Source organism: Triturus cristatus, chromosome 2_2 (genome assembly GCF_964204655.1).
Source record: "Triturus cristatus chromosome 2_2, aTriCri1.1, whole genome shotgun sequence".
NCBI lineage: Eukaryota > Metazoa > Chordata > Amphibia > Caudata > Salamandridae > Triturus > Triturus cristatus.
In genome coordinates this window covers 150,467,894-150,494,197 of record NC_140582.1, presented here as the reverse complement: position 1 = coordinate 150,494,197, position 26,304 = coordinate 150,467,894, and the positions used below count along the sequence as shown (strand labels likewise).

At 43.6% G+C, this 26,304-nt stretch overlaps 1 protein-coding gene across 4 annotated transcripts in view; it reads right to left on the bottom strand.

Moving 5' to 3' along the window:
• The window catches only part of LOC146861982 (phospholipid-transporting ATPase ABCA1-like), a 3,104,259-nt gene that overhangs the window by 1,038,253 nt on the left and 2,039,702 nt on the right, over positions 1–26,304 (bottom strand). For all 4 annotated transcript variants that reach the window (XM_085641135.1, XM_085641137.1, XM_085641136.1 and 1 more), the window contains exons 33-34: positions 18,964–19,058; positions 17,806–17,911 (exon numbers count right to left, since the gene is read on the bottom strand). In XM_085641135.1, coding sequence (XP_085497261.1) covers positions 17,806–17,911; positions 18,964–19,058 — 201 coding nt within the window. The remainder of the gene's footprint in view (positions 1–17,805; positions 17,912–18,963; positions 19,059–26,304) is intronic.

The window sequence follows — 26,304 nt, the reverse complement described above, 5'->3', positions numbered from 1 at the left end:
CCCCAAAAAATTGCCACACCATTTCTGCCGGAAGGCAGATGGGGCAATAGTCACTAGCCCACTAGGAACCAGAGATTTTGTTGTTTTATTTATACGTAGAGGTGGGGGCTGCAGAGAATGGGAATGCTAATGCCCCCACATCCAAAAAAGGCTTTCTGCTCCCCCGGAAGACAGGTCAGGGCAATAGCCCCTTTCTTCCCCCTGCAGGGGAGGCAGAAAGCCTACTAGCCACCTGGTATATGTTTATGGGCATGCCAGTGAAAAGCCCATGGGCAAGGGACGCTTCCTTTTTTTAGGCACACATTTTGGCTGTTTCCGTGATATATTTTTATTCTCATATACACCAAAGCTGGGGCAGAAAACCACTAGAAACCAGGGAGAATTTGTGTGTGTGTAAACTGGAGTTTGGCTAATGGTCTGCATGTACTGACCTTTGGCTGGAATTTTGCTGGTGGTATGTGTGGATCTGCACTTGGCTAATGGTGTGGGTGGACTCATGCTTGATGACAGTGTATGTAGATTGGCGCTTGCCTGGTGGTGTGCGTGGAGTGGTGCTTGGCTTGCAGTATATGTGGACTGGTGCTTGGCTGGCTGTGTGCATGAAGAGGGCTTGGCTGTAGGACAGGACTGTCCGTAGCTGGCACTAGGCATTTAAACCATGAGCCAGAAGTGCGGGGCCAGTTTTCTGGCCATGGGGGGTGTTTTTGTCACAGGGGGCTGGTTTTGTAGCAGTGCTGCAATATCGGTCCCCAGTAACAAAAGTGGGAGCAATGCTTATTTACTAGCACGCCACCCCTTGGCCGGTCGAGAAGCAACCTGCCAGGGCTGGTTGCTGTTCCCAGTCCTGCCCTGCTTGACTGGCGGTGTGCAGGGATGGCGCTTGGCTGGCGAAAAGCATGGGTGGTGCATGGATGGCAGTGTGCATGGACATTGCTTGGCTGACTGTGCGCGTTGATAGCATTTGGCTGGTGGTGTATGTGGATGGCGCTTGGCTGGTGGTGTGCATGTGGTTGTATGCATGGATGCACTTGGCTGGTGGTGTGTGTGGATGGCGCTTGGCTGGTGGTGTGCAGGATGGCGCTTGGCTGGTGGTATGTGTGTATGGTTGTGCATGTGTACTGACTCTTGGCTGGCGGTGTGGAATGCATTGATCCCCCAGCGTTTTATTACCCAGAATCCCACACAAACCTCAAATTTGCTAACAAAGTCACATTTCACTCACATTTCTGTGTGGGCAAGTTGTAGGATCACCGTGCAGGTGCACATTTCCCACTACCCAGCATTCCCCTTGGTCTCCCAAGAAAAAGCATACCCCACTTGTGTGGGTATCCTATGCAGAATCGGCTAAAATGTATTTTCTAAAAAATTTAGCATTTAGAATTCGCTGTGCTATACTGTTAATACCTATGTTTTGGCCCTTTCCAGTCACAGGCCCTTACCCCACCCACACAAGTGAGGTATCATTTTACTTATTAGACTGAGGGGAACGCTGTGTGGGAGGACATTTGTGCTGGTATGCTGATCCCACATACAAATATGTGGGAAACTTAATTTTTTCAGCTACATTTGAGGTTTGCAGGGGATTCTGGGTAGGAAAACGTTGGGGAATCTACACAAGCCATACCTCCTTGGACTCCCCCGGGTGTCTAGCTTTTAGAAATGTGTGGGTTTGGTAGGTTTCCCTAGATGGCTGCCGAGCTCAGGGCCAAAAACCCAGTTGCCCCCTTGCAAAACCAGGTTGTTTTGTGATAGGCAAATCTGATGTCTCCTCAATACAATTTGGGCCCTTGCCTGTCGCAGATACTTGGCACAACCACACGAGTGAGGTACCATTTGTATTGGGAGACCTGGGGTAGCACTGGTTGGTAGGAAATTTTTGTCAGCCCAGTGATCCTACAACTTTCCCACACAGAAATTTGAGAAAAAATGTATTTCTTTCAGCTACATTTGAGGTTTGCAGGGGATTCTGGGAAGGAAAATGTTGGAGGGTCTATGCAAGCCATACCTACCTGGACTCCCCTGGGAATCTAGTTTTCAGAAACGTGTGGGTTTGGTAGGTTTCCCAAAATGGCTGCCAATCCCGGGGCCAAAAACCCAGGTGACCCCTCTTGCAAACCAGGTCTTTTTCTGATGGGCAATTTTGATGTCTCCACAATACGTTTGGGGCCCTTCCCTTCTATGGGCACTTGGCTCACCCACACGAGTGCGGTACAATTGTTATTGTGAGACTTTGGAAAATGCGAGGTGGTTGGAAGTTTGTGCACCTACGAAGATTTCAGAACTTTGCATCACAGAAATGTGAAGAAAATTAGTTTTTTTTAACAAGCTTTGAGGTTTGCAAGGGATTCTGGGTAACAAAACCTGGTGAGAGCCACACAAGTCACCCCCCTCCTAGATTCCTCCTCTGGGTGTCTAGTTTTTAAAAATGTATAGTTTTGCTAGGTTTCTCTAGGTGCCGGCAGAGCTAGGGTTCAAAATCCCCAGCTAGCATTATGCAAAAAAGGGTCAGTTTTCACTGTAAAAATGTGGTGTGTCCATGTTTCATTTTTGGCCATTTCCTGCTCTGGGCACTAGGCTTACATACACAAGTGGGGTACCGTTTTTATCGGGAGACTTTGAGAAAGGTGAGGTGGGTGGAATTTTTGGGATCCATGCAGATTCTAGAACTTTCCATTACAGAAATGTGAGGAAAATGTGGGTTTTTTGCACAAAGTTTGAAGTTTGCAAGGGATTCTGAGAATTAAAACCTGGTGGCCACACAAGTCACCCCATGCTGGATTTCTCTGGGTGTCTGTCTTTCAAAAATGTATAAGTTTGGTAGGTTTCCCTAGGTGCCAGCAAGGCTAGAGTACATGATCCACAGCTAGGCCCTTTGCAAAAAAGGGTCTGTTTTCACTGTCAAAATGTGGTGTGTCCACATAACGTTTTAGGCTGTTTCCTGTCGCGGGCGCTAGGCCTCCCCACACAAGTGCAGTACCATTTTTATTGGAAGACTTTAGGGAATCCGGGGTGGGTGGAATTTTGTGGATCCAAACAGATTCAAGAAGTTTCCATCACAGAAATGTGAGGAAAATGTGTTTTTTTTAAAGACAAAAATTGAGGTTTGCAAAGGGTTCTGGGTAACAGAACCTGGTGAGAGCCACATAAGTCACCCCATCCTGGATTCCCCTGGGTGTATAGGTTTGTTAGGTCTCTTGTTAGAAATGGGGGTCTCTAGTTGGCAGAGGTAGGTATTTTTGTCCAAATAGGGACCCTTGCTTCAAGTCAGGGTAAGGGGGATACACACTTTAGATAACCCCTGCTCACCCCCTTGGTAGCTTGGCATGAGCAGACAGGCTTATCTCAGAGGCAATGGGTAAAGTATTTGTACTAACACTCACAGTAACCCAGTGAAAACAAACAAAAGGAAAGCCCACAAGTTTAGAAAAATAAAATATTTTTATCCAAACTAAACAAGACCAATACGACAAAAAATCCAACATAGACAGTTAAAGATATAACTTTCACAAGCTTTGAAGAACTTGTACAATGGAAAACTATGGATGTGTGACTTTTCACCAAAGTACCTGTAGTTGCATCAACGTTCACCAGGCCAAACAGCCTCAGGGTCAACAAACAAAGAGATGCAACACTCCTGAGACCCTGAGGAGGCGATGAGACAGTCCTGTTGCACACAGAGGAAGGGTTGTGCCGATTCCGGTCTGTATGGGGAGTGGTGCGTCGATTCTTCGTGCCGGTTCTGGCCCACAGGTGATGCGTCGGAAGATGTTGCTGCACTGGTACGATGCGTGGTAATCCAGGATGTGTTGGCGATCGATTAAGCATGGTTGCGTGGCGCTGCATCAGTCCTCTTCAGCCCGATCCCTCGATGCGTCAATTCTTGCAGCGATGAGAGTCGCTGCAACGGTTTTCGCAGTGGTGCGGCGTGCATGGAAATTCTTCTTGGAACATCCACAAGAAGAGCGATGTGACGAATTCTGTAGTTCTTTGAGTTTCATCTCTCTTCCTGCTCCCAAATAGCAGCAACAACCTCCAGAGGCCCAAAACTGGCACAGGCACCTCAAGGCATGTGCCACACACACACAACAGCAGAGTTCAGGGGAGCTGTGGGTGAATTTTTTGTGTCCCTGAGACTTCTGAATAGGAGGCCAGCTCACCTCAGGCCCTTGGAAATCTCCTTCAAGCAGGGGACACAGCACACAGCAAAGTCCTTCAACTTTCCTTGGCAGAAGCAGCAACTGCAGGTCAACCCCAGCTCACCAGGTTCTTTTACCCAGAATCCCTTGCAAACCACAAACTTTGTAAAAAGAACACATTTACTCCACATTTCTGTGATAGAACGTTCTGGAATCTGTGTGGATCCACAAAATTCACTGTAAAAATGTGGTGTGTCCACAATGCGTTTTGGGCCATTTCCTGTCGTGGGGACTAGGTCTACCCACATAAGTGAGATACCATTTTTATCAGAAGATTTTGTGGAAATGGGGGCGTGGTTTGGACGCCGAGAGAGATGGCGGCTCGGTGATTCTCTCTGCCCGTGCATGACTCGTATGAGGGCGGAGGAACGGGTCTCACCGCTCCTATCAAACATCTGACGGTGGAAACAGTGATCGGAATGTGAGGGGGCCTCAGAGGTGAAGTTTGGAGACTTTTCGCTGCTGGGAAGCGGCTCTACCACAGCCTCGAGGGATCCGCTTGATGACTGCGAGGGCTACGGCAGGCGACGGAACCGCCTGACTGAAGGTGTGTCGGCGGCCGGGCTGTTGCTGGAGTGGATCGGGCCTATGTGCGACTGGTGGCGGAGATCAGCGGGTATGTGGACTGGAGCGCGTCTGTGATGGGGCAGAGGAGTTGCGGGACACGGTGAGAAATCGTTGGCGCCTATCGCACAGACAAGATGGCGGCCACCACGACATAGACGGAGAGCTCTTGCGCTACTACTGCGGCGCCTGTGGGGTGTTTGGAGCCGACTGAGGCATCGGCCTACAGGGAGTGATGAGTGCCTTCTGGATCGTGCCCTGGTGCTGCTAGATTTCGGAATTCGAAGCCGGATCTATCCCCATCAGTGCGGCTGAGCTACGCTGCCCGCGAAATGGTGGTTGTGTCGACGTGGGAGCGCGCATGTGGTGGTCTGCTCCCTCCAGGGTGGACCTGAGCTTACAAGGCCGAACCTGAAGCTCCACCTGTGGTGTGATCTGCTTTACTAATCTGGAGTCCTAAGAGCCTGCGTATGGAGTTATGGGGCTGTAAATGATTCAGGTGCTGCATTGCGTGGGGTGAGTCTTCCTTACTGCTCTCCTGCTATCCTGCTACTCTGAGACTGCCTGAGACTGCCTGGCTTCCCTGCTACCCTGTGATTTCGCCTGAAATCTTTTGCCTTGCAACATGGTTCTCGTGTGTGATGGTGCGACCTAGCCCTGTTCTTCTACGCTGATTTCCACGATGTGGTCACGCGTCTCTGCCCTTGGATGGGAAACACGTGCGCCCTTTCAGAGATCCACCAACCACATAGGTAACGGTTGGGAAGGCGCCAGGGGATGAATCCATAGTTGCACGCGTAGTGATGTATTAGGTCAATGTGAATTTACCTGGATTGGCTGCTACCAGTCGGCAGAGGGGACGGCAATCGGGAGGCTCTCCATAGGAGAAGGTTGAAGCGCTTTAGGACATCTCTGACCGGCAACGGAATCTACACGACGGGCTAACATGGCTGATAGTAAAGAATCTGTGAAAAGTATGAAGAGGCTCAAATCTGATCAGTCGAACCCTAGTTCACCCAGCAAGGGAGCGAAAAGCATTCCGGATCCGATGGAACTGATACTTAATAAGCTGGAGGAAGTAAGGGAGCTGGCTAAAGCAACCAAGGATGAGGTAGCGGCTATCAGGCAGGACAATCGCGAAACCAATGCAAAACTGGTGGAGGCAGAGTCGAGGATTAGCAGACTTGAGGATCTAGAAGTAAAGTCGTGTGCAGCCATCAAGCGCTTATGCATAACCTTGGATCAAACTATGCGGAAACTGGCGGAGTTGGAGGATAGAAACAGACGGGGGAACCTCCGCATTTTTGGCCTTCCGGAGGGATGGGAGGATCAGCATGCGAGCTGTGGGGCCTTCCTGGAGTCTTGGTTTTCCCAGGCTACTAATCTGTCCTTTCACCATCCTCTGGAGTTCGATAGGGCTCATAGAGTGCCAGGCAAGATAAGTAAAAACCAGAAGGGTCCTAGAGCGATTGTGTGCAAGCCATTGCGATATCAACATGTGGAGCAGATTCTTGACTTCATGCGGAAAAACAACCATATTTTATAGAAATCGGTCAAGGTATACATCTCACAGGACTACAGTAAAGAGACGGTGGAGGTTAGGAAAGCGCTCCTGGCACTGCGACCGATGCTAAAGAAAAGGGGCTTCCAATATGGGTTTGCTGGCCCTGCAAAGTATCGTGTGTTGGTCCACGGATCTCCACTTTTTTTCTCGGATCCTTTGAAACTGAGACGCATGCTTGATGGGCCGGAAGATCTGGACATGGAAACAGGCTCTTCAATGGGGGCGGGGGAACAGGCTTCAGCCTCAGGTTATAAGTGACCACAGCTCTGCATGAGCTACTTCTACTTGAAGGGGCAGGTTACCTATAGCATGTTCTCTACCTCGAGGTACTCTCCAAAGTCAGTTCTGTTGGCAGTATGCAGATGCAGATGCTCCGGGTATCTGGCCACATAATATGTTTTAGATTACTGCCTTTCGCATAGATGGGTTTCAGTTTAATTGGCCAAGATTGATAATGGTCATGTATCATGTTTCATGTTTCACAAGTTTGCTCTGTGGGTTTGTAATGATCGTTGGGGGCGGGTGGTTGCTTAGCGGCTGGGTCTAGACCGGTTGATGAGGTCCCCGAAGGATGTGCTAGTGGGTGAGGCCTCAGTTCGAGTGGGATAGTTCCTCTGTTCCATGGTTTTCATCTTTCTGTAACAGTCAGGCACGGGGGGTTTCCGACGCATTCTCTTTCCAGTCACCATGCCTATATCGTACAGTTGGGGTGGGGAGGGTGGGGGACTGGGGTTTTTTTTGGGTAGGGGTATGTGTTCCTTGTTTTTTGCTTTTGTTTTCTCTGGCTTGCATGATCTTCATCTTCATCTTCTTAATGCTCATGGGTGGGGGTGGTGTTGGGCTCTACTACGGCTTTACTGCGCTTACATTGTGGAGTATATGCAAGTTGTGATGTTGATGCAACCTCCTGATGCTAAATAGCTCACTTAGCTCTCCGATGGGAGTATGTAATATGGACAGATTGAAGGTATTATCGTTTAACGTTAAGGGTCTGAACCAGCCTGTTAAGAGACAGAAGATCTTAGATTATGTTAAAAGACTGAGGGGTGATATTGTTCTACTTCAGGAGACGAAGCTTGAGGCTAAGCAGTTTTACCACCTGAGGAATACATTTTATAATGAGGTGGTAGGTGCTGAGGCTGTGAACAAAAAGATCGGTGTCCTGATACTTGTTGCGAGGAAATCTAAGGTGGAGATCTTGTCATCTGAAGTCAGTGCAGATGGTAGATGGGTCACGGCCAAAATGAGTAGGGACAATACAGAGTTTTATGTTACTAGCGTGTACGCCCCCAACACTAGCGACTTGGTCTTTTGGGACAAACTAAATAAGCACCTTGAAACTATTCCGGACAACGCGGTACATATAGTAGCTGGGGATTTCAATCTTCCAATAGATGCAACTTTAGATAGAGACTCACACTGCACCTTTAAGTCAACAAAAGCTCATAAAGCTTTTCTTAGTCTGTGCAAATGCTTTAACTTGGTGGATACTTGGAGACTCCAGAATCCCACTGAGAGGGATTATACTTTTTATTCTTCACCACATGACTCGTATTCCCGGATTGACTTTCTTCTTATCACACAGAATGGCGTTCCTAGATTAGAATCTACAACAATTGAACCTCGTGTACTATCTGATCACTCGTGCATTTCATTATCAATCACTAATGTCAAACCATCCTCTCGTCAGACATCTTGGCGGCTGAATGATGAAATCCTAACTAGTGATAAACACCGGTCCACAATCCAGGAGGCGATATCCTCCTACCTTCAGATCAATAAACAGGGGGACACGTCCGATCTCATTAGGTGGGAGGCTCTGAAAAGTACTATAAGCGGAGTGTGTATCAAAATTAGGTCAGAGATGAATAAATCTTATAATGAGAAGTTGGAGGCTTTGGAGATGGACATTAGGAATCTAGAGATTAGACATTTAAAAGATAGGGATGAGGTATCTCTTGCTGCGTTGGCGAATAAAAAATATGAGTATAATAAAATAGTCAGTGAGAGAGCGGGAGTCTGGCTTGATAAGGGTAGGCGGTTTAAGCTTTGTGAGTCTAATAAGGCTGGAAAGTCCCTAGCCTCATACTTGAAGTTCAAGGTTCAGAAGAACTCTATTAGTGTCATTAAAGATGCATTGGGACACTCGCATTCAGACCCTGACAAAATAACGGAGGTGTTTAGAGTTTTCTACGAGGACCTTTATGCAAAAAATGAGGCGGTAGAGGAATCTAGAATTAAGGAATACTTAGATGAGTGCGAACTCCCACAGCTTTCGGATGAGGACCGGGTCAGTCTTAATGGCCCAATTAGCTCTTCAGAGATAGAGATTGCAATTAAACGCTTAAAAGTAGGGAAAGCCCCGGGCCCTGACGGATTCACTGCAAAATTTTATAAAACCTTCCCCTCCCTTTTGGTCGAACCCCTCCTACAGCTATTTCAAGGTATTATTAAATCGGGTGAGGTTAGAGGTACTTTGGCAGAGGCCATAATTGCTGTACTTCCTAAAGATGGGAAAGACCCTTCGCTACCGAAAAACTATAGGCCGATTTCATTGATTAATATTGATTGCAAACTCTTGGCCATGATACTCTCCGCCCGCCTCCAGGGGGTTCTCCCACAGCTGATCCACCCATCCCAAGCGGGCTTCCTTAAAAACCGGTTGTCCAGTGACAATACAAGGATTTTGGCGCACGTATTAGAAAAAGCGAAACTTTTAGACACACCGACTGCAGCAATAACACTAGATGCTGAAAAGGCATTCGATAAGGTTGATTGGTCCTTCCTCCGCGCTGTTCTCTGTAAATTCAACTTAGGGGAGTCATTCACTAGACTGGTAATGTCCCTTTACTGCTGCCCTTCGGCACGTGTTAGGGCTGGTGGATCCTTTTCCTCCTCCTTTTGTTTACAGCAAGGCACGCGACAGGGTTGCCCCCTGTCACCCTCACTGTTCTTGTTGGCAATTGAACCGTTCTTATATCATATAAGGCATGATCCCAATATAGCGGGTATACCGTTTGGAGATTGCACTGTAAAATTAACGGCTTATGCGGACGATGTGCTTATTGTGTCGGAAAGAGCAGAAGAGGCAATTCCGGCGCTCATGACTGACATTGAGGAATTTTCCAGAGTCTCTGGATATAAACTCAATAAAGATAAAACGGAGGTCAAACTTTTGAACAGTGTTGGGGACAAGGGGATTATCGGAGATTCTGGACTTACATGGCAGCCTCGGTGTTTTAAATACCTGGGGCTGGATTTTGATAAGGATTTGATCTCTACTCTGAGAGTAAATGACGATTTGACTCTGAAAAAGATTTCTACATTACTGGAAGGTTGGTCTCCAAAATTTCTCTCCTGGTGGGGTAGAGCAGAGACGCTTAAAATGATGTCGACCCCGTTGGTCAACTATCTGGCCAGTATGCTCCCTATGACGTTCTCTAATGCTTTTGTTACTAAGGTGGATCAGCTGTTTGGGAATTTCCTGTGGCAGGGCAAGAAAGCCAGAGTCTCACTGAAGAAATTACAATTAGCAAAAGACAAAGGTGGTCTGGGTCTCCCCTCCTTCAGGTGCTATCAGACAGCGTTTCTGTGCAAACAAGGTGCTCAGTGGCTGTTAAAATCCCCTGCGTATACACCACTATGGATTAATATTGAGGAGGCACTAGTGGACCATGCGCCTTTGGAGGCCCTTCTCACGATGGACCTGTCACACCTACCTCACTCTAAATATATCATGCTGAATACTAGAAGGGCCTTACTTAGACTCGACCAAACACATAAAACAAAGTTGACATTTGCCAGGTCATCGTTTATGTCCTTGTGGAGAAATGCCCGTCTTAAACATAAGGGTAGTAGTATATTCTGGAAGTCTTGGTCCAAGAAGTGCATTAATTTGGTGAAGGACTTATATGATGATAAGGCTCCGCTGCCATTCTCGACCTTACAGCACCGGTATGATCTTACCCCGATGGATTTTTATGATTTCCTAAAACTTAAGTCGATGCTGACAGCGAGTAACTTCTCTCCTTATGTCCCATGGCTATTACTTCATATCCCACGACTGGTACATGCTGGCCACTTTGTGTCGAAGGTGTATAAAATGTTGTTGCCTTTACCCATGAAAAAACACAAAAGGGTGGAGGTCGTATGGGAGGCTGAGCCAAATCTAACAGGCATACCTTTTGACTGGGAAGTGATTCATAAGTTAGCACTTACACATAAAGTCTCACCCATCCTATTTCAGACGAAGTATATGATCCTCAACAGGGCCTTTTGGACGCCTGACAGGCTTTTTAGATGTAAATTAAGAGACTCTCCTATGTGCTGGAACTGTCAATCAGGTACTGGTGACCTTGCGCACATGCTATTTTCCTGTCCTTCATTAGGGGATTACTGGGGGAAGATATTTGATTGCATTTCTCACGTTTTTAAGATAAAACCTGTACAGGAATTTGTTTACGTTATTCTGGGGGCACTGGATCCACAAATAACAATAGACCAAGATCGCCAGCTGTTGGATTTAATGTTAACAATGGCATGTAAAGTGATTCTTTGCAAATGGAAAAATGCGACTGAAGTGAGTTTTAAAATCTGGCAGGAGTGGTTATCTTTCCTGAGGGGGTCTAGTAATCCGGCTCTGCAGGCTTCTGCCTGGAGCCCTTCTAACAAAAAGCTTTGGAAATCATTGGATGCATCCTCCTTTCATTATGAGCCACCTTGAGAGGTATACTGTGGTTGGTCCCTCTGATTGGGGTTATTGGGGTTGTGTGAGCTGAGGCGTGGTTGACCTTTTGAGTCCAGGGGCGCTGCGCCCACACATTGAGCAATGTAACTAGGGATGTACCTGTATATTGAAGATGCGAGCTGGAAAGGGTTTTCTTTATTTCATTTGTCTTGCTATTCATTTTCTATTTTTGTATCTGTATGTGATGGATATGACTATTTTGAACCTTGTGTACGGAAGAGTTATTGTATTGTCTCAATTACTTTAATAAAAATGATTTGAAATAAAAAAAGATTTTGTGGAAATGCCGGGTGGGTCAAATTTTGTGGATCCACGCAGATTCCAGAACTTTCCATCACAGAAATGTGATGAAAATGTGTTTGTTATTTTAAACTTTGAGGTTTACAAGGGATTCTGGGGAATAAAACCTGGTGAGAGTCACATAAGTCACCCGCTACTAGATTTCCCTGGGTGTCTACTTTAAAAAAATGTATAGGTTTGCTACGTTTCCCCAGGTGCCTGCTGAGCTAGGGTTCAAAATCCACAGCTAGGAACTTTGCAAAAAAAGGGTCTGTTTTCACTGTAAAAATGTGGTGTGTCCATGTTGCGTTTTGCACCGTTTCCTTTTGTGGGGACTAGGTCTACCCACCCAAGTGAGGTACCATTTTTATCAGAAGACTTTGGGGAAATGCCGAGTGGGTGGAATTTTGTTGGTCCAGGCAGAATCCAGAACTTTCCATCACAGAAATGCGAGGAAAATGTGTTTTTCTTTTTAAAGTTTGAGGTTTGCAAGGTATTTTGGGTAACAGAACCTGAAGAGAGCCACACAAGTCACCCGCTACTGGATTCCCCTGGGTGTCTGCTTTTCAAACATCTATAGGTTTGCTACGTTTCCCCAGGTGCCGGCTGACCTAGGGTTCAAAATCCAACAGCTAGGAACTTTGCAAAAAAAAGGGTCTGTTTTCACTGTAAAAATGTGGTGTGTCCATGTTACGTTTTGGGCTGTTTTCTATCACGGACACTAGGCCTACCCACACAAGTGAGGAACCGTTTTTATTGGGAGAGTGAGGGGAACACAGAATTGTAGCGCAGCTCTTATTACCTATTGACTTTCAATGCATTTTTGCCTTCCAAATGTAAGACAATGTGTAAAAGAGAAGTCACTTTGAAAAATGTCCTATAATTCATATGCTAGTATGGGTACCCACAATTTTGGAGATACTGTTTCTAAACGTTATATATTGTTCCCATTTCATACATAGGTGTCTTTGATAGCTATTTTTGACTCTTTATATTTTACCAAATGAATTACTATATACCGGTACACAATGAAAAACCATTGCAAGACATTGCTCAGTTATTGGCTCTGGGTTTCAGCGGTTCTTGGTGAACCTACATGTCCTATATAGCCCCATAACCAGAAGTGTCCAACCAATGTAACGGTATAATGTAACGGTATACTGCTTCCAGAAAGGTTTCATACTTTGAAGGATTTACAGGTGAAAACGTTGGCACAAATGGCTGTTTTTTCAACTAATTATCAATTGTTCTTATTTTCAACTGTTAGTTTCGATAAAAAACTTTGAAAGATCTACACAAATGACTACTTGCTGAATTTAGATTTTTGTCTCCTTTTCAGAAATGTATAGCCTCTGGGATCCATTATTCCTTTCAGACCCATTTCTACCTCTAACTGGAAGAAGGTTGAAAGCATACAAAGTAGCAAAATAGGCTTTGACGTAGGCTATGACAATAGTCTGCTTGTCCCTGAAAGCTGGGAAGATGATGATTTCAGCACCACAAACCCTTTGTTGATACCATTTGCAGGGAAAAAAACAGACACCTTCTTCTGCAGCACTTTCCCCCCTTTTTTTAAGAAGAAAACCCTAACATTCAGCTGTATTTTGGCTTATTTCTGGGTCCCCTCCAGGGGAATCCACAAACCCTCGGTACCTTTAAAATCCTTATGATGTCGGAAGAAAAGGACGCAAATTTGGCATTGATACATTGTGTGGACAAAAAGTTACAGGGGCCTAATCAAAAGGGTTAAAGGGGCTGTATTATAAACAACAGGATGGTGAACATAAAATGAAAAAAGAAAGATTTGCCTAAAATAGTGGTTATGGAATGGGATACTTACACGAGAGTATTTGATGAAAGCAACTATTTTCGCTACAATTGGAAATTACATGAAAATCATATTCTAGATATTACAACCAGTACTAAAAATTATTCCACCTCAAATGAGGCTAATTTAAAGTTCTAAAAAGTGGAAAAATGGGGCCTGATTTATATATTGGTAATAAGGATACTCCATCACAATGGTGACAGAGTATCCTTACCTCCCACATAATGGTCCGCCCACCTAATTTAAATGCAGGAGAACCGTAGGTTTGGTAATAGTGGTGACGGGTGTGCCAAACCTTTCCGACGGGCCAATGAAGTAAGGGCCATCAGAGAAATGCCTATATATCCACTCACCCTATCAGGATGGGTGGACATTTAGCCTTTTTTTTTTTTTTACTGTCTGTCACCACCAGGCAAACCTTGGTGGCGAGAAACAGTAAAATCCTAATAATGCTCCACTTACCATGAGAGATGACTCCCATTGCAAGGGGAGCATTATATTTTTTATATTCAAAATAAAATCTTAGTTAACGATTTTCTTTATGAAAATAAATAAAGAAAACTGTTTGGGGCAGACCTGGTCATGCTGACACTGCCTTGCACCAAACAGAGAAATGCATTGGCAGGACCTGCTTTTCCTGCATGAGCATTATAAATGACTGCCTGCTTGGCAGTCATTTATACATTTGGAGGATGGTCCCTCCGCCATGGGGACGAAGTCATTTAAATGGAAGCCAGTGTAAAGTGTGTCTAGTACATCATTCTTCAAACTTGCATTGTTCTCTAAATTGGATGTTTATAGCATATCTAGTAAAGGTTTTAGGGAATGGAGGTGGACAAATGTGAAATGTGGCTATTTCCAATTATTATTAGGTTACCCCAAAGCAGAGAGCTACCAGTTTGATATCTACAATGGATATTACATTTATAATGGGAAGTGATAGGCCAAATGAAAAGTCCTTCTAAAGATCCGGTTCCATATCATGATACCGTTTCTAGGTCTCAACTACGGACAGCTTTTAGTTGTCCATTGGCAAAGAACCCTTGTGGACCATAGCATGTGGTGTCCACCATCTTGGTATGGGAATTTTGAAAATAAATGGCGCCCAGATAATTCTTTAAGCGTGCTCATGTGTGATAATGCAAGCATATGCATATGTAATCAACCACCAGCAGCATCATGACACATACACAGGCATAAAAAAGGTTTTTATCTTTGCACCTTTTTCTTTCTTTTTTTAACATTTGCACCTTTTTTCATTCATTTTTTCAGAAGCTGCACAATATTGACCAGAAAAACATTTATTTTTCTGGCATCGGCCAAAAGTTAAACCAATAATTCAAAAAGGCCAGAACTACTGACTTTGCGCCAATGCTTGTTAGTGCTATTAAGACGCAGTCCCTTGTCTATTTCTAACATTATGCTGTTTACCATGTATGCATTAACTAAGAACATCTACAAGATAATATGAACTGCAGACAACAAAGCAAAGAAACACAGAGCAGCATGTACAGCTCTTTGTTTCTGACCCATGCTGTCGGCAGCTTATGCTATAACTTCAGAGAGTTTCCTAGTTAATGCGTTTTCTGAAAAAACACAAAGGCATAGACCCATTCTGCCAGCACTTTTTTCACCCCTTAATTGGTGTGCAGGCCTGGGACTTTTTCAAGGCTGTATATAATAATAATGTGAGTTCATATTATAGACTTAAAGCCTGCTGTAGCAGGGCTGTACTGAACATTAAAGGCCCGCTCCAACTTTAAAGGCCCAAGCCGATGGAGAGGGCCTTTGACAAGGGAGTGGGACTTTAATTGCCAGTATAGCCCTACACAGGGCTTTAAGGCTATTAGAACATTCCGCCCCCTAGAGGAATGGAGCCCGAGGAGGTTGAATTCCCCTCGGGCTCTGTGAGGTCTTTGTTCACAGCAACAGTCGTGAAAGACAAACATTGGAATCTTGATGCCCGGAGCACTCCATTGTCTTCAGCGCTCAATATTCCAATGTTCTAATAACATTTACATTAGAAATACGGTAATCAACCAAAAGATATTGAGGAAAAATAAAATATTACAAAATAAACAATATAATGTTCAATGATGAACAGCATTGAGGGGCAGATGAAGAGATAAAGTAAACATACAGTCATAATTGCATTATATGTACAAAACTAATTGATCAAGCAAAAGTGTAAAGGATAGTATTCTTGTGAAATTTCTACTGCAAGATGTGTCATACATCGCGATTTCAATGATTATTAAAGAAAAACTAAAAAACATATGAAAAAAAGGGAGGAGGGAGGTAAGTCATTTGTCAGAGGAAGTTAGGTTCTTCCCCACAGTAACTTATTTTTTCTGACATCTACTGATAACCCGAGGAAGATATACCAACAAATCACTGTACATAGATATTCGTTTTTCTTCCGAGAGCACTATCACGTGAATATCTTATTTGTGTAGACACAGGCACTCCACCTATCACCTTACTTCCTCTGGCAAGCGACCCTCCTCCCACCTCTTTTTTTCTTCTTGTTCTTATTGAATCTATAACTCTTTTCCTCCTTTAAAAAGGGAACATCACAAACAGAGAGTAGCTCTTATCTCCTTGGGGTGGGGGCAGATGTGTCCAGATGGGTTGGAAGTTTTCTTTGGTTCTCTGAAGTGGGATAGTTTCATTAGTGGCAATTCTTAAAAACCACAGCCATTCACATGAATTCTTCATTGTTTGTTTATATTAATTAAAATAATTTACAAACCAAATATATTACAATACTGGGGCAGTATGAGTTACATACTGGTCCTTACAAATAGAGAAATATAGGGGCAAATTTACAAGCCCCTTGCACCACTTTTGCGTCACTTTTAGCATGGGAAAAGTGACGCAATAGTGGCGCAAGGGGCTTGTAAATCTTCCCCATAGAACCTAGGGGCATATCAGCAACACCCGGCGATAATTATCGCTCAGCGCTCTTAGCGTGAGGATAATTATCGCCGGGTTACGTGGATTTTTATCGCTGCGATAGCGTGCTATTAGCAATGCTCATCTCCTCAGCGATAAAATTCCTCACGCTAACTGCCTAACGTGAGATTATCGCTGGAAACCCAGCGATAATCTCACGTAGTGTGGTGTTAGCTTGCTGATAGGGACTCACAAACTTAGCCATGATATCCACCTTCCATAGGATATCATGGCTAAGTCAGTCCTGAAGCAGGCGTAAGGAAAGTAGCGATAACAGGGGTTATCGCTACTTTTCCTGCCGCTATACTTCATAGCGTGGGACTTGATGATAGGAGAAATGTCGCTTAGCGACATTTCTCCTGTCATGTTAGTCAGGAACGCCGACTTTGCATCTCATAAAACAATGTAAATTCATTATCCTGCGTTCTTTTGCCCGCATATGAAATGACATATGTAGGAAATATAGGCTGTCATTCAGACTAGATGCCAATTATGAATTCACAAGGATTTTGTCTATCGTATGCATTTATCCATCAAATGTAAAAAAATTTATGCCTCAAAGCTTATTGTGCTCAAGTTCAGGTTGGCAATTAACTGCTCCTGATATTTCTCTAGCTGATGGTTGTTTGAATAAAATAAGCTATGGCCATTTGACAACCAAACTGGGTTGTCTTGTCTCATATTGTGTGTGTGAACAATACCCGAGGGTGTGGACGAATAAGATCTCCTCTCTTTTGCCGCCACTGCTTTCATATCCCGGCACCCAGGAGTGCCAATAGTCATGCAAGTGGTACAAAAAGACAAGCCAGTGCTAGCATCTTCTACAGCTCACTACCCTTAATCGATGTCCGCTGTAAGCGAACCATCAGAATTTTGCAACATGCAATCCATTGTATGCGCTTTATTGGCATAAAACTGCAAACCAGGGGTTTCTCCTCCATATTCGCGAAGCAGCTTCTCCCCACTGATCAGAGACAGCAGATAAATAAAATGATAAGAATACAATGAAATTATCATTTTGTTTATCATTGTACTTTGAGCCATAAAGCCAATGAGTCTAGGGTGGGGTGAGGCTGGGCTAGGCCATGGCAGAGAGGAGGAGTTGTGGGGGGCGCTGTAAGTGCACCTTGGTTTGGCCTGCTGTCCTAGGCTAGCCAAACAGATGTGCACACTTAGGTTTCTCCAACCCAGCTGTATTCTACAACCGGGTGGGGAAATAGCATAGACTTCATGTGCCTGAGCGAGCTTCAGACTAACCCGCTCAGGCCAAACTCGGGGCTTCTTTCATGCTCAGCCATGGCCCATGCAGGTAAGAGCAGTGGGGCCGGGTGGGGGGTATTTCAACCGAAGACGAGGAGAAATTAATTATTTATTTAATTTTCCTTGAACAGGCCACTGCTGTTCATGCTAGGTATAGCATGAGAGAATCATCTGGATTGGGTTGGGAACCTGTGCTTTGTGCCCCATCGCGAGAGGAGCAATGAGGCAGCTGGCAGCTGGAGTGGCAGGTAAATCACTACTTTATTTTTATTCCCCCCAATGCCCCTCTGCGCTGCCTATCACTTTAGACTGGCGGCAGCTGCCACTGCTGAAAACTGGTGTCTGAGTTATTTGATTGCCTGTGTAGAATGCTGAGCGAAGTTTGAAACATACAAAGACTAATCATACTCACCTCTGACACGTTCAACATAATTTTCAGCTGTTCCACTAAATACGCAATGTCCGAGGAATTCATCTGTGCCTGTGAGTTTATCTCTCCGACAGAGAGCCCTCCGTACCTTTAGAAAGACAAACAGCAGAAGGAGGTATTAGTTGAGGTGAGGCACTGTTCTCCTTTCACTAGAGACTTTGGAGTCTATTCATGCAACAGGTGGAGCTATTTTGCATGGAGGTGCTAGAAGAATACTATTTCCTATATGAGTGTGCTTCATATATGTTTGGGCTAGTCATTTTTTTATCGTGGCAGCACACGTCAATGCTTTTATTTTGTTTATAAAGATTCAACCTTGAATTTCATACTTGTTCCTTCTTTTATTTTCTTAAACACCATATCCTGTCTCATCTAGCCTGGTAAGTCGTACATCTAATGTATGCTCAAAGACATGAATGCACCTGTGAGGCATTCACTTTAAATCATTTAGGCCACAGATATATACTGAGGAGCACAGTTGCAAAGGTTTTTCTTTAGGTTTGTGTCTCTTTTATGGCACAGCCCCAATTAAACATCCTTTGTGGCACTTTGAGTAGCTTTGCGTGGTTCACTAAATACAGAGTACCTCATTATTTTGTATCTGGGAGGTGTTGCATGGGTGGAGCATGGGTGTTCCCAATAAAGAAATATCTTTATTTCTCCTTGTTACTTTCTCTTTCCATGCATGCTGGATTCTGCCATACACACAGAAAGAGGAAAATGCCTTCAAGGATTCTTCTTGTGCAAGAAGGTATTCTCTATTTTAGACTCTGCAACATCAAGCCGTGCTACTTCTTCGGCTCCAGGATGTTCCCCACAAAAATATGAATGGCTTATTTTCTCTTAATAGAATCGCAAGTAGATATTTAAAGTTTTAGTACTCAAGAAATATCTATGTAGTCTTCTAAACCTTTAGTTGTCCTGCAGTCAAGAGTAGTATTTCTGACTCTATCTTTACTGGTTCCTTATGCTACACGTATTTTCAATGATAATAGTCCAATTTGGTGGAAGTGGCTAGCTACAAGAAAAACAATTTGACATGTAGGATTTATTTTTTATAATAATGTTCACTGTTTGACATTTTTGAAAAAAACTTTGCCTAAAACAAAGCCTCTTGCAGATCAAAGACAGAATTCTCACCTGACTTTGTAGAACTTCTGGTACGTTTTCAGAATATAATCAGTTATATTTCTTTCAGTCAGGTTTTCTATGGTATCGGTGGTATTATGAATTTTCTAGAAAGAAACATAAAAAGATTGGCAATACCTGGATTAATAATGAAATGTTCATACATGAAACTGAATACATAATGACCAACAGACTTAATGAATTTTGGGAGCTTACTGAATGAACATCAATTGAATGAAGAGTAGTACATTCAGACTATGAAACAAAGTCACATAATACATCTACAAAATGTTTGGATTCTTCATATGATGCACAAAGGTGTTCTTCCTTGACTGAGCTTCAGGAAAAGATATTTAGGTTTTGACTCAAACGGAGATGGTCTAAAAAATGCTATAGCACTCAGACATGCTCACAACGTTGATTGGAATTTGAATTAGAAATAAAAAGGTGATGCTGTTGATTGAACATATGTTTACAGATAACCTTGGACAAAAGAAGATAGAAAATAAAAAGTGAATAAGAATTGCTGCCATCACAAATAACACAGGAAGAGCACATACAGTTCCCAAAGTTTGGCTGATTCCTTACCCTCATTGCAGTCAACCCCCTTCTTCTAACATCGTAGCAAGCATCGGTCTCTGTCCTAGAGGCTATACCCTGCTCTTAATGGAGCGCAGCAATAGGAAGCACTTTTCTTGGTCTGGGTCCGCATCTGTGCAATAATGATTGTTTTCAAAAGAACCACAAGCATATCCAATTATGTGTGGAGTTAACCAGAGCCTGGCTTGGCTCTAATTGGACCCAGAATCCATTTGTTCACAGTCTGTATGTATTGGTTTTTCATGCTGGTGTTTTGATTATAGCCTTCCTGGATATTCACTTCAGGAATGAGTGAGGTGAGCAGCTGCACCTCATCAGTAGTTTCCTGGAGGACAGCAATCTGTGGCACCCCCCCTCGGCAAGTTGATTACACACATGAGGTGGGCTGCCATCAGGCAGATGAGAAAAGATTTTTCAGGGTGTTGGCTTATTAAATATTTGGAATACAATTAGACTGGACAGATGACTGCAGTTTGATCTGTGTATGATCATATGGTGGGAGGTGGTCTGCACTGCCTCCCCTTATGCATTTTCCAATGGACAGTTCATTGCAGCTTTGTATATAGAGCATATTCCTCTTAACAATAGTACCCCATGTTATGTCATTTCTGAATTCTGGAGTTGGCTAGCCACTCTTCACCACACAAAAGTGACCTTTATCAGTAGTTGTTCACTCACCATTACATACATCAATTAATAATTGTTAGACCTGTCAGCTTTAGGGTGGTCTTCCCTCAAACATTTTGGTTCACCTCCTCCATTTTTGCTGCACTTAATTTTCTTGGCATTAGGACTCTGTGCACTTAACCACTTCTAACCAGTGATAAAGTGTTTCTGGTCCTCTTCTAAAATATGGCTCCATTGGCTTATTCCCAATTGGCATATTTAATTTACTTGTAAGTGCCTTGTAGGGTGGTACACCATACACTCAAGGCCTGAAAAATGTAATTCTACAAGTGGGGCTGCAGCACTGATTGTGCCACCCACCTACGTTGCACCTTAAAACATGTCCCAGATCTGCCACTGCAGCCTTAATGTTGTATAAAACCACCATGCTGTCTTGGCATTTAAACCCCCTTGCCAAACCTTAAATTTCCCTCATATTACATTAAGGTCACCCCTAATGTGTAATTAAACGGTTGGACTTACTTTTAGGTTTTACATTACCTGGTAGAGAAAAACTCCTACATTACTTTTTCACTACTGGGCGGCCTACCTCCCCCCGGATAACATTGGGGATTCCTTATTACAGTTAATATGTAGTAATTTCCAAGTGGGTGTTGATAGTTATATTATGTTTGGTGTCTTTGGAATGAATTGTGGTGAAGAGCCCTATTCAATGGTAAAGTTGGGCTTTTTATCAATTTTTTTTAAATTCCACTTTTAGAAAGTTGCCATTTTTCTGCCCTTAGCATTTTTGTGCCTATAGCCTGGCCTGGGACACTCGACTGGTTGTAACTGACAGTTAGACTTTGTGAATTCCTCCCAGACATTCAACCAATAGAGCAGAGATCTTCAATATGTGGGGCGCGCCCCCCCTGGGGGGGCACGACGCCATCTCAGGGGGGCGTGCACTCCTCTCTAATCTTTCCTTAGGATCCAATGCTTTTGATTTGCTAACATTCCCAGGGGGGGGTGTTAATTCATAGAGCTGAAACGCTTCAGCTGCAGTGGGAGGCAGGATGTCTCCTCTGCTAAAACCGAAAGCAAACAAACCGACAGTCCTGTTCCATCGCGTTCGATATCACAGCAGAGGAGACCCCTTGCCTCCCACTGCAGCTGAAGCATTTCAGGTCTATGAATTAACCCCCTCCTGGGAGAGATAGCTCTTCCCAGAAAGGAGACAAAGTTTCCAGGGATGTTTTAAGGCATGGGCAAGGTGGGCTCTGGCCCAGGGCCCCAGCCTTTTAAAGCGGTTGGGGGGGAAAGGGGGTGCTGAAAGAGCCAGCTCTGTTCTACAGAGTCTTGCCCTCATGACCTTATTTTTTTTATTTTTTATTTTTTTATTTTTTATTCCTCATATACCAAGATGGGCATTCCTGATGGGAGGCCACAACCTCTCCCCACCAATCAACGTAACCCAGCCCTGATATTGGAGACCGGTGCGGAGAGAGAAAGGCTCAGACCCTCAAGCAACCACTGTTTTCAATGTCCACTCCTTTTTGCGCTATCAGATAACCCAGCGCTATTTTGGAGGGACCAAACGAACAGTGCCCAGGTGAAATCATTGGAATATTCTTTATCTATTCCGCCATGCAACAAGGGCTGCCCAGATTTTTCCATAACTGTTCCTGTCACATGCCATATCGGATTCACTAATATATATTATATGTTTCAGGCACTCTATAAAGATTGGAGCATTTATGTTTTTCCAGGCTCTACATATCTCTCGTCTTGCCAGGATAATCACATAAAAAATAAATGTGGATGTCGAATCATTAAGATGATAGTCTGTATGCAGTCCGAACATAATCATTTCTGGGGTGACTTCGATATGTTTATGTAATACCTCGACTAAAAAATCTTGCACCGTGGCCCAGTAGCTTACTATCTCAGGACAATCTATAAACATATGGCAATCATCAGCTGCAGGCAGTTTACATCTTGGCCAATGATGACATAAACCTGTTATCTTTGTTAGTTTTTTGGGGGATATATAGACTCTATATGCGGTATATAGTTGGTTTCTTTTAAGTGGAGCTGATTTAACCACTGCATGTAGCATTGTAAAAGAATCCCCCCATAATTCCATGAGATTAGAATCTGAGCTTACAACATTGCCCCAAAGTTTATAAAGTTCGGATTCTGTTATAGTTTCCACCTCTAGGGTGGCCCAGTACCAAAAAGATACCTCTTGCTTCCATCTACCACTTCTTGATACATAGTCAAACTTAGGGTTCAATGAATCAGATTCCCAGGATTTAGTTGCCCACCATCCTGACAGCTGATAATACTTATACCTTGATAAGGTTCCACCTGTCAGGCAGGATAGGGACTCCCAATTCAGAAGCTGCGAGTCTTTCTGCAGATCCTGCCAGTAAAATAAGGCTGCCACTTTAAGAGGACGAGATAGTTGATCATTCAGGCAGTCTGGTGTACCTGGGGAGTCCCAAATCGGGGCCTGAGGTGCATAATATGGGATTTTTAGAATCTTTCTAACGTACATCCAGTTCCTAAGAGCAGTATCCAGAATCTTTAGTCTGACCCTCTTAAAAAACCTTGGATCGCCATATTTGAATTAAAAGTATTCTTGCCCCTGAGGTATACCATATAATAGGGCTTGAAACAATAGACCCAGAGAGGAGGCATCTGTCTTTCCAGCTAACATTCTGAAGTTTTTAAAGTGGAATGAGTGACAGTAAACAACTATGTCCGGTAGAGTCAACCCTCCCGTTTTGAGGCTTCTCCTTAGTTTTTTCCAGGAGATCCTTGATGTCTTAGCGTTCCAGATAAAGGAGCCTATTTTCCCCTGTATTTTGGCAATGTCTGATGCTGGAAATGTCAATGGAATAGAGCCATACAGAAAAGTAATCTTCGGCAGAATAATCATTTTAATTAGATTTACTCAGCCAAAAATACTCAGGGAGACGCCAGACCATCGCTGCAATAGACCACGAACGTCCTTATAGACTCTCATCAGATTTATTTTAGCTGTTTCCGAAATATTTTGGGCCACAATTATACCCAAATACCTCATGTGTGTCTTAGCTCCAACTGCCCCTCCTACTTGGTTCCAGTGCATAGTCTCAGTTTTTTCCTTATTTACTTTATACCCCGAGATTGCTCCGAACAATTCTGCTTGCTCAAACAATCTTGGGATAGCCTCAGCTGGATTGGAGGTAAACATAAGGAGATCATCGGCGTATAAAGCAAATTTTAATTCTAGATCTGCAATTCTAAAAGGATGGATCACAGAATCAGCCCTAAGCTGACAGACAAAAGGTTCGATATATAGATTAAATAACAGAGGTGATAAAGGACACCCCTGTGCCCTCATGACCTTGAAATTTTTTTTAAACACAATGTTGTAAATAGTGTTTTTCTATCATTCATCTTTACTGTGTAAGAAGAGTCTATTACAGACATTTTGCAGCCAAAAGTTGTTTATGCGTCATGTAACATCCATATAAAAAGTTATTTTAGATCAATACAGGACCTCGCATATGAGAAATGGGAGGGTGTGACAGAGATAATTTGCAGTAATATTAGTGAAGTGCTGTTGTGTTACATACTGAAAGCACACATCACTAACCCTGAATATCAAATGTACACACATTTAGTATTTGACCAAAGAAGGCATGAAAGAGCTGAGACTGGATCATAAAATCAAAGCTGGCCCGAACAGGGGCCCCCAAAATACATTTGGCCCAGGCCCTGAAAATCCTTAAAACATCCCTGAAAGTGTCTTTTAAAATTACACAGGCAGGCGCACAAAATGCCAGCCAGCCATGTGTTGTTTAAACAGCATGCAAATTGCTTGTCTTGACACTAAATATGGTTATAAATAAAGTAGTATGTATTCATTTTTAATGTGACTTTTCTGTTTTTGTTCCCTTCTATTATCAGTCATGGATCATTCAGGCAGCTCTAGAAAACAATTAAAAGTTCTTTCTATTTATATTTGCTGTTCAAAGTATGCACAGACAAGTGCTGAAAATACGGCTTTAGGTGGCTGCTTATTTTTATACCATCTGTGACATCAAAATGATGAGCTGGCTACCCTAATCATAAGACTGGAAGTTTGTTGAGGGATCAGCACACTATTTCTTTCCTCCACCCTGATCCCTGGTTACTGCCATAATAGCAATAGTTTAACACATTTGAAACCCTACGCTGCGGTCAATAACATGCTGAGTTACAAGTGTCTGGGATTGCACCATGCATTCAGACAACTCGCTCCTCATTCTCACCCTTCCCTTTCACCCTCACCCTGCACTCACACTGATCCGATACACTCACACCATTCACCCACTTACCCTCCACTCACACTGATCACCATGCACTCACACCATTCACCCGCTCACCCTGCACTCACACTGATCACCATGCACTCACACCATTCACCCACTTACCCTCCACTCACAGTGATCACTCTGCACTCACAGCGATCACAATGTGCTCACACTGATCACAATGCTCTCACACTGATCACCATGCACTCACACTGATCACCATGCACTCACACCATTGACCCATTTACCCTCCACTCACAGTGATCACTCTGCACTCACAATGCACTTGCGCTGTTCACCCTGTACCTCACCCTGCAGTCAAACGAGCCCACGACTCAACCTGCACTTGTGACACTTCACTCAACTGTCCCCCTCACTGTTCAATCTGCAATCTCACTCAAATAAGCCCACCACTTACCATACATTCATTCGGCCCACTCTGCACCAACATGCGCACCCAAATTCATATGGTCACCTCACTCACCCCTGTACACAAGTATGGGCATGTCCTGCCCCATCAAGGTTTTCGTCCTAAATTACAAAAGGAGACATCTAAATGCACTGCAATCCAGCCTTCCAGGGGCTCCTTGATAGAGACAGTTCTGTTTTTGCCTTGATGGCCTGGAATAATTCCTAAACAGATTCTTGCAAATACTGTTTTGTTTAATCTCTTTTTAATGTGATTGATGTGAGGGAGTCTATTACTATTTGCAGAGACTATTTGCAGAGAAATGTGTGTGTTTCATGCAACAACCATAAAAACGTTAACCACAAAAAAGTTAGCTCCAAGTGAGTCCTCACATATGAGAAATTGGAGGATATCACAGATATTATTCACTGTAAAATTAGTGGGCTGCTGCTTTGTTACAACAGTGAAAACACATCACTATCTCGGAATATTACATGTAAACTCTTTTAGAATTTCGACTACAGTGCCTGTGCACCGTTAGTAGTTATACTCAAAGCTGTACTGAACAGGGGCCCCCAAAATAGTTTTGGCCGAGGGCACCCAAAATTCCTAACATGTCCATGCCGTCACAAAGTCTGTCAGACATCCTTACCCAGAAGTAAAATAGACAACATCATTAATTTATTATTAGTTCTATTTTTTTTTAAACATAAGCCCGACGTGTCCTAAACTCCCACTGCTTCAGGCAAGCAACTTATCGTACTACTTAGGAATTCTCAATTAGGTGTTCGTTCAACGCCCTCTCTGTGGACTTTCAACTGTCTTCAGATTCATAACTGGTTGGTGAGCAATTATCCCAGTATAATGCTGCCTAAAATGTTTGTTAATGATATCTAGAGAAGAATTGTTTCTCGTGTATGAGCTCTGAGCTAGGGAGTGCTCGAAAAAGCTAACACTGTCTCCCTTACAGTCCCTGTCTTGGCTGAAAATGTCTGCAGAATATTCAGCTTTGGGAGAAACTGCTATCAAAACTCTCTTGCCTTTCAGCTCGTCCTATTTATGTGAGATTGGGTTTTCAGCACTTGCGGTGTTAAATACTAAGTACCATTCAAGACTGGATTTGGAGCACAATCTGAGGATGGCAGTAGCAAAAATCCATCCACAGACTGATCGTCTCTGAAAAACAGGCACACCTTGTCACATTTATGTTGAGGGTGTTAATATCAATCTATGTCATATGTAAAACAAAGCATCCTAGTAAAAACAATCTGGGCACATTTTATCTTGAAAAGTGGTGTTTTGATCTGTGTAATAAGCCTCTGTCATTTCACCACACCCACTCACAAACCTGCAGTTTACTAAACACTCTTATTGTATTGAACATTATTTGCT